The sequence below is a fragment of the Sarcophilus harrisii genome, chromosome 3 (genome assembly GCF_902635505.1).
Source record: "Sarcophilus harrisii chromosome 3, mSarHar1.11, whole genome shotgun sequence".
NCBI lineage: Eukaryota > Metazoa > Chordata > Mammalia > Dasyuromorphia > Dasyuridae > Sarcophilus > Sarcophilus harrisii.
In genome coordinates, this window is record NC_045428.1 from 98,768,300 (window position 1) to 98,782,543 (window position 14,244).

At 33.0% G+C, this 14,244-nt stretch overlaps 1 protein-coding gene across 3 annotated transcripts in view; it reads left to right on the forward strand.

Moving 5' to 3' along the window:
* The window catches only part of TDRD3 (tudor domain containing 3), a 160,181-nt gene that overhangs the window by 98,850 nt on the left and 47,087 nt on the right, over window positions 1-14,244 (forward strand). For all 3 annotated transcript variants that reach the window (XR_004232823.1, XM_031958458.1, XM_031958459.1), the window contains one exon: window positions 10,315-11,168. Coding sequence is in view for 2 of the 3 variants with exons in the window: in XM_031958458.1 (XP_031814318.1) it covers window positions 10,315-11,168 (854 nt within the window). In the remaining variant the exon portion in view is untranslated. The remainder of the gene's footprint in view (window positions 1-10,314; window positions 11,169-14,244) is intronic.

Genomic DNA, 14,244 nt, shown 5'->3' on the forward strand with positions numbered 1-14,244 from the left:
ATGATTCCCAGTGAGGTATGACTGGGATCTGTAAAGTTTGGCATACTGATATTTTTAGCTAACCATGTACCTTGCTCTTAGAGGCTATTGCCATACTTTTGTAACACTTTGTTCAGCTAATCTCCTTTGAGTTTTAAAGGAACAGAGATATATTTACCTCCAAATTGATTATAAACTTTTTAGTAGTATGCAAACTACCTGAGGAAAATATAAAAATCACACAGAAGTACCTGTGCACTTTTGCTGTATTTCAGAATTTGGGTCTTATTCTTGGTGTGGCCCTTGGAAGTGAAGCTCCCTTCAGAGAAGGGAGAGTAGAGGCATGCACTTTGGGTTTTGTGGGATTTTATAGAGAGGTAAACAAGACAGAGGATTCTGGTAAATGTTCCAGAATAAGGTAAGCATTTTTGAATATGTCAGTCATGAATAGATCAGATAGGAATAGGCCTTTGGTGTCAGGAGTTAAACTTGTGGAGTAATTGGTCATTCTAGTTATTTCTGTCTTTGTTCCATCTCTCTTGGGAGAAAGACCCAGTCTAAGAAGCCTGCATTCACCACATTAGTGGAACACAATTCTGATTTCAAATGAGATGTATTTTGTTGTGTGTGGAATGCATATATTAATTATTTACAGCATTTTCAAATGATAATAAATTGAAGTTTTGTACACAGATGGAATTTTTGCCTATTTCATAAAGCACAGGTGTTTAACAAAGTATTTGATTTGTTATACCAAATATAGACTAAAAATATGTGTATATGTGAGTGTCTGTGTGTATATGTGTGTAAACACACCTTTTTAACATTCTCCTAAATTTTTAATCCCACTCCTTCTTTGTTTCTCCAAGTTTTCCCTAACCAACATTTCTCTAATATTTTATAACTTCATTTCAGTTTTATTAGAAGTTTATATTTTATTTAAAAAAATTATATCACATGAGAATTTTTTTTTGTTACATCTTCAAGTTCCTCCTCTTGTTTTTTATTTCTCCTTTCCTCATTCTTCCTTCCTTTTCCCTTACTCCTCTCTTTCCCCCAATTCATTCATTAATTTTTGCTTCTGTCCCAGTGGAAGCTACTTAGTTGTTTTATAGAATCCATATAATTTATGTCTCTGCGCATAATACTTGGTCTTCTTTAGTTTCCCATAAAAATTTATGCTTCTGAATTTCATTACATTTCCTTTTTTCCATGAAAAAATCTCAGTTCTATTACCAGAACTCTCTTTATTCAAGTTTGATATTGCGATGACATAGGGCACTTGTACATCCTTGAATAGCTAACAAAAGGTTTACTTTCCCCTTATTCAGTAAGGATATGTAACAAGCATATACTGATATTTAGCTTCTCTAGACATGGACCCCCACACATTCCAGTTGCCATTTTTTATGCCCTTTGATAAATAGAAAACTGAATTAGGAAAGTCAGGCCTGGGTACAGCTTTCTAAGCCATAGACTAGTCTTCTTTTAGGCAATATTGTATCTATTGTATCTCACTTCATGTTGCTAACTGTTGTAAACACTTGATCAAATAACATTGAGATTGAAGCTGAGAATAGGAATTATATTACAACTTCTGTGCATACAGCACTCCAGTTTCTGCAAGAAACGCTTATACGTAGACTTGAATAATCTCAAAAATGCCAACACAATGAAAATAATGTCAAAGTTTATTAGAACTACTTATGATTTTAGATGTATTCCAATATAGTTGCATTATAGAAAACTAGCATCTTAACTAAATAGAGTTACTTCTAAATAGGAAGTTGTGACTACATTTGTTATATAAAACTTTTGTTTTAATATTTTCTTTTCTAAAATATCTGCATAAATTATTGTAAAAGCTTTTATGTGAGGCAGGACAAAATCCTGTTATATAACTTAGGACACTGATGATACTTGCTTAAAATAGGATTTGATATGTGTAGATTAAATATATTTCTTACATGATTTGTTGAATCAATCTACTTGATGAATGAATGACTTTCCTGGGTTATTTTAAATGTTAAAAATTTTAAAACAAGTTTCAGACATTTGTATATTTCTTAGTTATTATAGAAACATATGCATATATATATATAAAACATATATAGAAATGCTTCTATAATTAGAATTGTACCTGATACTTTAAATTCTGAAACCAACTCTTCCTAATATTTTTCCCTGTTCTGAGGTTTTAATTTACTACAAAAGCCAAGAAAAATACTATGGATAAAAAAACCCAATAGTTATGTAAACACTCAATGCTCTCGTCTCTACTGCATTATTTTGCAATTTTTATCCTGTGTTTTTCTTTGATGGAGGAAAGAAATTATTTGTGTTCAACAGAGTGGAACTGTGCCAATCTGGGAGCTATTTTTCTTACCAACCACAAAAATCACTCATGATAATGCTGTCTGTAATCCTTTACGTTGTGTTTAGTCATTTCTAGAAATGAACAGTTTAAATCATTGACGGTGTACATTTATTAATACTTGTTGATTCATGATTGAGGGAAAAAGGTAATTCTAATCATTTCATCACTTATAATTTTCGACACCTGTTAACTACATTTACTGTTTTAACTGACAGTTATTTACATCTTTGAAGAAAGTGCAAAATTATATAAAGGATGTAGAAATTCTGAATGCTGTTAGAGTGAGAGTTTTTGTTCTTGCAAGTGTTAAATTTTTATGTTTTTAAAACTTGGGGAAGGGAATATAGACAGTTTTGGTCGTCAGTTCCTTCAGAAAAATGTTGAAATCATTGTTTCTCAGTCATAGCCATCTTTGTTGCTTAGATTGGTGGAGGAGTTTTATTGTATTGTTTTATTCCAACCTCATAATTACTCTCTGGGCATATTGGGCCTAGTTTTTCCTTTCTTCCTTTTTCTTAGACTTCTTGAGAGGTGGAAGTATATAGTATAAAAGCAAGTGGGAAAGGTTTTGATACTGATTTGGCAAATGTAAATATTGTATTAAGGTGAAATACATCAAAGAAGTATTAATGAAATCTAATTGCATGTCACTGATGAACGTTACACAAAATACATAATTTATTCAGGATGTACTTTTGTGGAAACCAAATCCAAAGAATAACATTTATTTTCTTTTGATAGTCAGCAATATATTCATTGTAATGGAGAAAGGGAGAGGCAAAATCGTACCTTGCCTTAAAAAAACAAACAAACAAACAAAAACTGTGGACATTAAAAAGGCAGAAGAATATATAACTCTAAACTGATTTTTCCTATTAAATATAAACATATTTCTATTAACTAGAGATTAGGTGCTTAATGGAATTTAAATCAGAATGTGGTGGCATTAGTCAGATAAGTGCCAATCCAGAGCATGACCAATGTAAAACTTTTGTAAGAAGAAAAACACAAAACCATTTCATTTAGTGGTTTTTGAAAGTTTGCTACACCCAGCATCCAAAATATAGATTATTCTTTGACATTTGGTTTGCCTTTTTCACAATGTTAGAGTTCCAAGTACAACTCCATGAAGAAGTAAATGCTTTATGATCCTAATCTTCCATCTCCAAACAGTTATACTAATTTTTTCTGACATATGAATAAGATTTTTTAAAAAGCACAAAGAATCAGGCCCTAGGATGGATTTACGCATAGGTATTTTATGATTACAAATAGCGCTCTCTCTTTTTTTTCTCTCCTTGGCACATTCTCCTTTGAAAGGCTAGTAGATTAAAATATGGCTCTCAGATACATTCTGCTTTTGTCATTCTTTTGTTAGCCCCCTGCTGGGTTGACTATGTACTTCGTTTTGCTGGTTGAAATGAGGAAGAAATAGCTAACCGCTTCACAGTATCAGAACCATGGATTTAGAGCTCATAGTGACTTTAGAGATTGTTAGATATCATTGTAATTGGCTTTCAGACCTATGTTTTCGTGTAATCAGAATTTAGAAGCAATGAAAATAAATATCTTCTTGCTTGTGTTTAGTTACATTATATTTTGTTACCATTGCAATGTTTTTATGCTTATTGTAGAGAACTTAGACTCTAAAAATAACTTATTGAGTGGCACAAAAAAGTATGACTACTTTGTGCAACAGAATTCTAGAAAGCTTTTAAAAGTTCAGTCTACGATAACGTTTAATGTTCACTACCTTCTGCCCAACACAGAACTGAAAAATCTTACTTTGCATTTGGCACATGATTAAACTATTATATTATAATTGAATTCTTATTCATAAAATCCTCAATATTATTTGCTAACATGCCAGTTATGTGATGAGGGCTGGGATTGAAAATTGTATTTCTTAAGCCTTAAATTTGAAGCACAAATCATGCAAAAATATGTATGCTTTTTTGGCCCTTTATTCATATTTTAAAAGAGCTACTGAATTATCAATGTTTATCTGAATTTACCCCAGCTTTAAATAGGTCATTTAGTGATAAAAGCAAAATTTCTAGACTTAAGACAGACTTGCTGTTAAAAAAAAAAATCTCTTAAGGATTTGAATTTCTTTTCTTTTCTTTTCTTTTTTTTGAATTTATTTATTTATTTATTTTATTTTTTAATAGCCTTTTATTTACAGGATATATGAACGGGTAACTTTGCAGCATTAACAATTGCCAAACCTCTTGTTCCAATTTTTGAATTTCTTTATGGCAACTAAATGGCATACTGGATAGAGATCTGGGTCCGGTGTCTGGAAGACTTAAGTTTAGATTTGCCTCATATTTCTCAACTATAAAATGAGGATAACAATAGCACCTATCTCCCAGGATTATTTTAAGAATCAAAAAAAAATTTTTTGTAAAGCATTTGGTACAGTACCTGATTCATAGTAGTTGCTTAGTAAATGCTTGTTCCCTTTTCCTTTTTTCGCGCTGGTTTCTTTAATTATCTCTCTTAATTAGCTCTTTTTGTTTTCGCTTTGTCCATTTACTTGTCCTGCCTTTTTTTTTTTTTTTTTTTAAAGCTTCAGCTGAAATAAAATAGGTTCTGCTCTAGGCCCTTATTTTAACTCTGTATCTCTCTGTTTCAGATATGTTTCTTATAAACAGTATACTGTTGTATTTTGGTCTCAAATTCATTCTGCTATCTGCTTCCACTTTATGGGGGTTAATTCCATTCACATCCACAGTTATGATTATTGACTGTATACTTCCCCCTCCTGTTTTCTTTTGTTTAACCTTTTCTCTCTCTTTACTGTTTCTTTTTGTTTTGCTTTGCACCTTTCTTATCATTCTCCATTCCTTTTCTCTTGGCCATTTCCTGTTTGGTAAAATATTTCTGTGTGTGTGTGTGTGTGTGTGTGTGTGTGTGTGTGTGTGTGTGTATGTTTTCTTTCCTCTTTGAACCAGTTTGGATGAAAGTGAGATTTAAACATTATTCCCATCCCCCATTTCCTCTTTCATTATAAAAACCCTTTGCACCTCTCTTTTATGGAAAATTATTTTTCCCATTCCTTCTCTCTCTTCCCAGTTGTCCTAGTGCATCTCTCTCACCTTTCCCTCCCATTTTTTTTTTGAAACCATCCCAACATAATTAATTCTCATTCATGTTTTCTATATAGTTATACTCCTTTTAACTGCCCTCATAATGGTAAAGTTTTTAGAAGCTATATGTATCATTTCCCCATATAGATATATAAATAGTTTAACCTTGTTGAGTCCCTTATGATTTTCTTTTGTGTTTACATCTTTATGCTTCTCTTGAGTTTTGTATTTGAATGTCAGATTTTCTGTTCAGCTTTGTTTTCATCAGGAGTTCTTGAAAATTCTTTATATCATCACGTTTATTTTTTTACTTGAAGAATTATGTTTTACTGAGTACTCTTAGTTGCACTTCTAGTTCTTTTGCCTTTTGGAATGTCATATTCCATACCTGCTGCTTCTTTAAAGTGGTAGCTGCTAAATTTTGTGTGATCTTGACTGTGGCTCTATATAGTATTTGAGTTGTTTCTTTCTAGCTGCTTTTGATATTTTTCTCTTTGACCTGGGAGCTCTGGAATTTTGTTATATTATTCCAGGAAGTTTTCATTTTGGTTAATCTTTTAGTAGTTGATTTGTGGATTTAAAAAATTTTTATGCGATTTTCTGGTTCAAAGGACAGTTTTCCTTTATAATTTCTTGAAATAAAAATTCTAGGCTTTTTATTTGTTTTTGTTCATGGTTTTAGGTAGTTCAGCAATTCTTTAAAGATCTCTCCTTGAAATATTTTATAAATCAGTTGTTTTTTTACTGAGATATTTCATATTTTCTTCTATTTTATTTTATTCTATTTTTTGGCTTTGTTTTATTGTTTCTTGAAGTCTCAAGGAATCGTTTGCTTTCATTTCCCCAATTCTAATGTTTAAAGAATTTATTTGAAGAATTAAAAGAATTATTTTCTTCAGTGAGCTTTTATAACTTTTTCATTTGCACCAATTCTGCTTTTTATGAAGTTCTTTTCAGTGAGCTTTTATAACTCCTTTTTCATTTGACCAATTCTGTTTTTTTATGAAGTTCTTCTTTTCAGTGAAGTTGCATACCATGTTTACCATTTAGTCAATTCTACTTTTAGGGGGGGTTTTCTTTAGTATTTTTTTGTATTTAATTTACCAAGCTGTTAGTTATCATTTTGTAAAATTCTTGCATTGCTCATTTCATTTCCCATTTTTCGCCTCTATTATTCTGATTTTCATGCATTTATTTAAAACTTAAATACAAAATAGGAAAAAAAAACACATTCTACGCAACAGAACATAATAAAAGATTTAAAATGTATAGCAATACATTTCCATTTCAAGAAAACCTAGTTAATAAATATTACACATTTTGTTCAGAGCTTCCCATCTTTTCTTTGCTTCCTTGTTTCTTTTGTTCTCTGCTCTATTCTTTTTACTATATTCTTTTTTCCCCTTCCTTCTCTTGTCTCCCTGAAAGCAATAATTAAGCATAGATACACACACACACAAAAACCAACAACAACACATGTATACATGCACATATGGATATTTATAATCATGCACATATATACACATACTATTCATATGTATCTATGTAAGATTTTACTATTCTTGTTTGTTTTCTGTTTCTTTGAAGGTGGATAACATCTTCCTTCATAAGTCCAAGTCTTTCCATATTTTTCTAACGTTGCCAACTTGTTTCTTACACAACAGCAGTACTCCAGCTTTATACTTATTATTTATTTAATATGACTGGCATATAGTATATGTTTCCCTGTTTTTCTCTTTTGATTAAAGATATTTTAACTTCAGTTTTGTTTGAGATCACACCCAGGTTTTTGATAACATTTGCTTTTCTCTTTAAAAAAAATCTCTCAGGGAATCTAGGTGGCACAGTGGGTAGAACACCAGCCCTGAAGTCAGGAGGACCTGAGTTCAAATCTGGTCTTGATGTTCAGTGCAGGGAAGGGATTTGTGGGAACCTCCTTCTGGTTGACACAGGTTCTTCGTAAATGAATTTACGAACCTGGATAGTTAAACTGGCAAAAGAAGTTTATTATTAGAACTGAGAGATCAGCTTTTGCTAGAAGGCTGACTTTCTTGGTAGCAGAGAAATCCTCTAGCAGAGAAGGTTTCTAGCAGAGAAATCCCGACAGAGAGGTGAATAAGGTCTTGTTAAGGAAATAGGTGAGAAAGATAAAGAGGGAGTAACACTGAAAGAAAATGCCGTTTCAGCAGGCAGAGTGTTGCAGCTATGCTAAGGAGAGAGAGAGAGAGGTTCCTTGGCATGGCATGTTAGGTCTTCTGCAAGGAGCTGGATTGAAGTAAACTTGTTTTATGGGCAACTCTTGGTAAGAGTTGGAAGCAGTTTGAGCTGGAATCAGAATAGAGAATGTTGGAATTGAATGAGTGTCTCTAGGCTAATCTCCAACTCAATAGACTTGCATAGAAATCTCATCTCCAGCTTGAGCTAAGTAGGAATGATCCTGGACTCAACTAATCCCACCCAAATAACAGAATGAAACCACTTTATCTTGATTCCTTGGGGTGGGTCTCTCAGGGGAGAGCTACTCTAAGGGAGTTCCCAGGCTTCCCCACCAAAGTCTGAGAGTTTGGGGGCTCACCTTTTCAGTCTCAGACACTTAATACTTCCTAGTTGTGTGACCTTGAGCAAGTCACTTAACCCCAGTTGCCTCAGAAGAAGAAAAAAAAATCTCTTGCTGTTCAAGGAATTCTTATTTGCCTTGTGTCCTATAATGTCCGGACTAGCTTTCTGGAGGGTCTCAGGATCAGTCAAAGTCCTTGGTCTTTAGGAGGAGAAGTAAAGGAGGCAGGCAAGCTGCCATGAGGCTCGTCAAAGATGGATCGTGGACTCGAGTCTGGAGCCTGAAGTCTTCCATCTGAGCCAGCTGCAGCAAGAAGACTCTGACTCTCTCCCTCAGCCCTCCAATCCTTCCCTACTATCACCTCCCCATACCCACATTCATTCACATGAATCATGAGGAGAGCCATCACATCACCATATCATCTTAAGTATATGTTTATAGAACCATTATTTCACAGAGTAGATACTTAGCCTTAAGTACTTTGCTGTTCTGCATTCAAGTACACCTTTATAGAGTTCCAGCCCTCTACAGTGTCCAGTCTGCATTTTTTTTCCTTTGAGGTTTTGCTTGTGGCTCACTTTACGTTATTGTCATCTAAGTTTGTGTCTTGAACTTTTCTGTCACATTGAAGCTTTTTGTGGTAGTGTTCTTTTTGTTGTTTGCTTCTTTCCAGGATATTTCATGATTTTGACATTCATGTTGGGGATGAGTAGATAATGGGGTCGCTGTTTCAAGCTTCAGACTTTTTTTGTTCTGCTGTTTTCATAACCAGTTGTAGGCCATGGTCTCTGGCTTAAGTTCTCACTTTTTCTAGGGTGTCACTAGTTTGGACTCTGATCCTTACCCAGATAGGAATCCTGCTCCTTTTTAACCAGAAGTGCTAAGGCTCCTTTCTATCCTGAAACTGCAGGCTAGACCTGTGTAATGGGTAGTGGAGTTACCAAACAATGGGATGCCCTGTAATTTCTTTCTAATCAATTATCTAATGCCCTTACCATCTTTGCATGGTGAGTGCTCCTAAAACTGCTACTGTCATTGTTATAGCCACTTCTAAGGCCCACAGCCAGTGTTTTGTTTGTACTATGTTCCTTCCCAGGCCCCATTCCAGCATCACAAACTTCTCATTTTAACCTTCTAAATTGTTTTGGACTGGAAATCAGAGAACTGATTTACCCTGACTTTTTGTTGGATTTGCTGCTCTAGAATTTGATTTGACGAGATAATTTAGTTTTTTGGAGGGAAATGTTGGGAGACTTCTGTTTGAATGTTCCCTTTATTCTGTTATGTTGGCTTCACTCCTCCACCTCTTTCCAAAAGTTATATACCAATTCAGTATCATTGTTACTTTAAATAATTTATACCAGTTTAAGTATCCCTATGTAACAACAAAAACATAAAAGAAAACCTAACATATTAATATTTTTATTTAAAGTTCTTAAATGTCTACCAGAATTAACAATAACATAACATTCATATTCTTGAGTTCAATAATTTATAATATATATTCTAAAATAGTTTTACATTGTAATAAAGAATTTAATGAATTTATATACTGATTTGAAACAAAAGGCCTTCAGAATTAGAACATTAATTTTAAATTGTTTATAGTTGCTTTCTTAAACTGTTTATTCCTCAAGTGTTTTATTTCAAATTTGATAGACTGCATAATATCTTGCTTATTTGCTTTGTTGATCTATCAAATGCATTACTTTCATTTGGCTTATTATAACTAGTTTTGCAAATGAAACATTTAGAACCATAGAATTTTAGAGTTAAATATGACCTTTCAAAGCTATCTATCAAAGCCTATATCTAGATACTTCAATATAGCGTTATAGTTTTATTCATCTAAGAGAGGCTGTTTCTAGCCTGGAAGTGATTTTTGGAAATAAGTGAACATGGGAAAAAGGAAAAACTGGACAGCTTCATAGCAACACATGAGTTAACTCTTCATAATATGGTTTCATTGATTGTTTCTTTTTAAGTGAGTTCCCTGAGCAGCAGACTTGCCTCTATTCAAATGTAAGTATTAAAGCAAGCCAAGTATAAATGACTTTTTGATTATCCACATGCTTTGTATGATTCATGTTTTGTTTATCTTTGTTCACCTGTGGTTAATTATGTCAATTATAAATTTAAAATTCTTATTTTTTAGGAATATAAGGGATATAGGAAAATTAATCATAATTCATGTTTACTAGTATATGGGTTATTTAATACATATGAGTACCAAGTATGTAATAATGTCTGCACTAACCAAGAATGTATCCCTTGATGTAATATTAATATACTATCTTTTTACTTTTTAGAGTCCAAAGCACAGTCTCAGCCGCTTCATCAGGGACAACACAGACTGCTGAATAATGAACAAAATGGAGTGAAGGATTATAATCAACCAAGACACCTTCCTCGAAATGATACCAGACAACCAAGGAATGAAAAACCTCCTCGTTTTCAAAGGGACACTCAAAATTCAAGACAAATTTTAGAAAATAGTGGATTACCTAGGAGCAGAGGTCCTGAAAGACAGAGCTCTTCTGTGGTACATGAAGCATGGACAGAAGAGAGAATTAAGTGTGATAGACCTTATGCTAGAAATGATAGAATTAAGGATATTGCATATCCTTCAACTTCTCACCAGAATGATGGTGCTTTTAAAAAAAGAGATAACTCTATGCAAAACAGACCAGGCAAAGGTCCATCTTACTTGGAAGTAAAAGAAAGCCCACTTCCTCAAGAAACTATAGACCATAATAATCAGAAACGTGGGAAAAGGGAAAACCAGATATCAAACCCTGATCAGTTATATGAAAGAAAAACACGAACAATAAGTAATGAAGCCTTTAGTGGCATGAAAAATGAGAAACATTTTAACATGAATACTGATTATCCTAATTCTGTTAGAACTGATGGCTTCAGTGGTGTACCAAATGGAGAGGTTGAAGTTTCAATGAAAGGAAGACGAGTTGGACCTATCAAATCTGCAGGATCCACTGGGGCTCCAGCTTTTGATGATAAAATGTTATTTTATAATAGTGGGCCCAAAAGGAGGTCTGGGCCAATCAAACCAGAAAAAGTATTGGAATCTTCTCTTCCTGTGGAATGTGGAAGAATGTGGAAACCAGGAGATGAATGTTTTGCACTTTATTGGGAAGACAACAAGGTATTGTGGTTCTAAGTGAAGTATATGCAATTATTAATAGTGTAAAATTCAAATAAAACTTTAAAGAAAGTTAGCAAATGGAAGCTAAATTCCTGAGTCTCATAATTGGAATTTATTTAAAACTTAAGAACCATGCAGCATATTAGCTGTCCCTTTTCTTTTGGGAAAAAGTGGCAATTAAGAAAAGGAACAATCAACTTCTCTGGGTGCACAAAAATTTATCTACTATGAGAACTATCCAAAATAGTTATACAAGTGGGGGAATTAAACTTGTCCTTCAGGTGTCACTTAAGTTTTTGTAATACTTTCTGTATTTGTAAGGTTTGGCTTGGATAGGAAATTTTCTATTGAACATCTTTAAACCATAGGGGAAAAATTGCTGAGACCATCTAAGTAACAAACAACTTTTAGATTAAAAAAAATTTGAATATTCAATATTCCACACACTTGATTTTTAATTTAATAATAGGAAACATCAAACTTCATCCAATATCTTTAGTATATGCTTTATGTATATGTTATAAATTAGTTCCAAATTATGTTCATTTACTAGGAGAGGAGAAAAGATGGGTAGGGAAAAAGAAAATAAGAAGACAAATGAAAAATTGAATAGGTACTGAAGTGAGATTTAAGTTTTGGTCATCTTTAGTGGCCTTTAGAATAAATTATCCCTTGTTATTTTAACAAAAAGATTGATCACTGTTCACAGGCTTTTAATTGCTCTTTAATACTAAAATTTTGTCATGGTATCTGTAAGCATTAGTTTTTCCTCTTAAGTTACAATGGCATTAATCAGAACAATTTGTTTAGGGTCAGAGTATAATCAGTTATCATATAAAAATTTTTGGGATATACTAGTCAGCTGTATTGAGCATGAATTGAAAAAGAGAACAGCTAATTAAGACACTTTTTTAGTGATCAAGGTGTAAAGTAATGCGATTCTAAATTAGAATGGTGACTATTTAAGTAGAGAGAAGAGAATAGTTTTTGAGACATTATGAGGAGGCAGGAGGAAGTGAATCTACAAGATTCAGGAACTGATTGGACATGAGGAATGAGAATGGGAGGAATTAAGTATGACTTTGAAGTTGTTAACCTAGATTACTACAAGTGATGGTGCTCTCACCATCTGGAAATTATAAAGAGGGATAGCTATAGGGTGAAAGATGATTCTGTTTTAGAATGCTTAGTTTGAGATACTTTTGGAATCCCCAGATGAAGAATGCTAAGTAAGCATAATAAGCAGAAGCACAGGAGAGCAGCAAAAATTGGATAGTTTTAGGCCTTACTTGCAGAGGCAATATTTAAATCTATGGGCAAAAATGTAAAAAGATAAGAGGTCCCATATAAAACCATGGTTTAATCAGGATGTCCTAAAAATCTTAGTGCAATTTTACACTTTAATAGCCTATGTCTAAATGATAAAGCATAGAATATGAGCCATAAACAGAAGCTGAGGTCAGATAAAATAACCACAGCATTTTTTCATCAGTGTAATGAAACCCCCCCAGAAAGCTTGTGGGTCAGAAGTATCAAATGATGTCGAGAGATCAAGGAGGATAAGTATAGTGAAAAAGGCCAAGGGATTTGACAATTGAATTGGTAAACTTTATGAGAATTGTTTTAGTTGGGTAGTTGGGTTGGAAGCTGGATTGTAAATAGTTAAAATGTGGGTGGGAGGTGAGGAAGTCCTAGTAATGAATATAAATCACTTTTTTAGTAGTTTTGTCTATAAAATGGAAAGAGTTGTATGGGATAATTTACTAGAAAGATAGTGTTAAATCAAGGTTTTTTTGTTTCTTTTTTAAGATGGAGTGTAGTCATTAAAATGGAACTAATTTATCAAGAGAGATTAGAAATTAGAAAGAGAAGGAGAATGATTAAAGAGATATTTTTTGCATGGGATACAAAATTCAAGGCACAAGTGGTGCTGGGAGTTGAGAAGGTTTTGTCAAGAGGAAGACCCACCTCTTCTTTAGAGATGGCAGCTATATCTGCTACTGGGCCAACTTCATTTCCCTTAGATGAAAAGATTTAAGTGTGTGTCCCTGGGAATAGAACCAGGACTATTGAATGAGTGGAAGTTACAAGATTGTAGGTTTTTTTTTTTTTTTCCCTCAACCTAAGAATATCTTTCCTAATAACCAAAGTTATCTGAAAATGTAATGAGCTGGTTTTAAATAGAGAGTTCCCCATGACTGGAGGAGTTAAAGAAAAGGCCAGATCAACACATTGTATAATTTTAAGAGGTTATGATATTTCTGTTGAGATTGAAATAGATGGCCTCTAAATTCTATTCTTAAGAATCTGTAACTCTGCCTTTTTAAATTTTGTGTCATGTTTTACTTTTGACTTGGAATTTTTCACTTGTAAAGTATAGCATCATAGAAGAGTGTTGTTTTTTTGCATAATTATCATTTAATTATCTTGAAACTGCTAGTTGAGAAAGTCTGTGTAAATATTAAATATTATTATATTGTTCATAGGATCTTTGTATTTGAAGGGAGTTTAGAGGCATGTAGTATTAACATTCCCACTGTTGTCCATTAACATTTTATTAAATCATAGAAAGAAGAGCTAGAAAAGACTAGTTACAACAACTGATTTACTTCTATTCTGAAGGAGGACATTTCTCAAAGCATATTTTTCATTGTTTTGAATAATATTCTATATGATTAGAATGACAGCACATTTCTGAATTTATTTGCAATGAATGTTCTGTAATCTGAACAAATAGATTATATTGTTTTTAATGCAAATTATTTTTCCTATATCCATTCTGTTGTTTCTTGTCATTACTCCTTTGACTTAAAAAAAAAACAAGAAGTTTTTTCTTTGTGCATATTTGTTCTTTTTACTTAGCAATATAATTTTTATAACTGTGGTTTCTTGGCTCGTTTGATTAGTAGATTGTGCTGAAACTTTGGTCACGTTTTTAACTGCTCTGTAATTAAATTAACTTTGAACCAAGTATTCTTTGCAAATGCGAGCAGTTGATCACAAGAGGCAAGCCAGTTGGTTTGTAGGGTAAATTCATTGCAACTGGGGGAAATGCATATCAAAACATAATACTAGT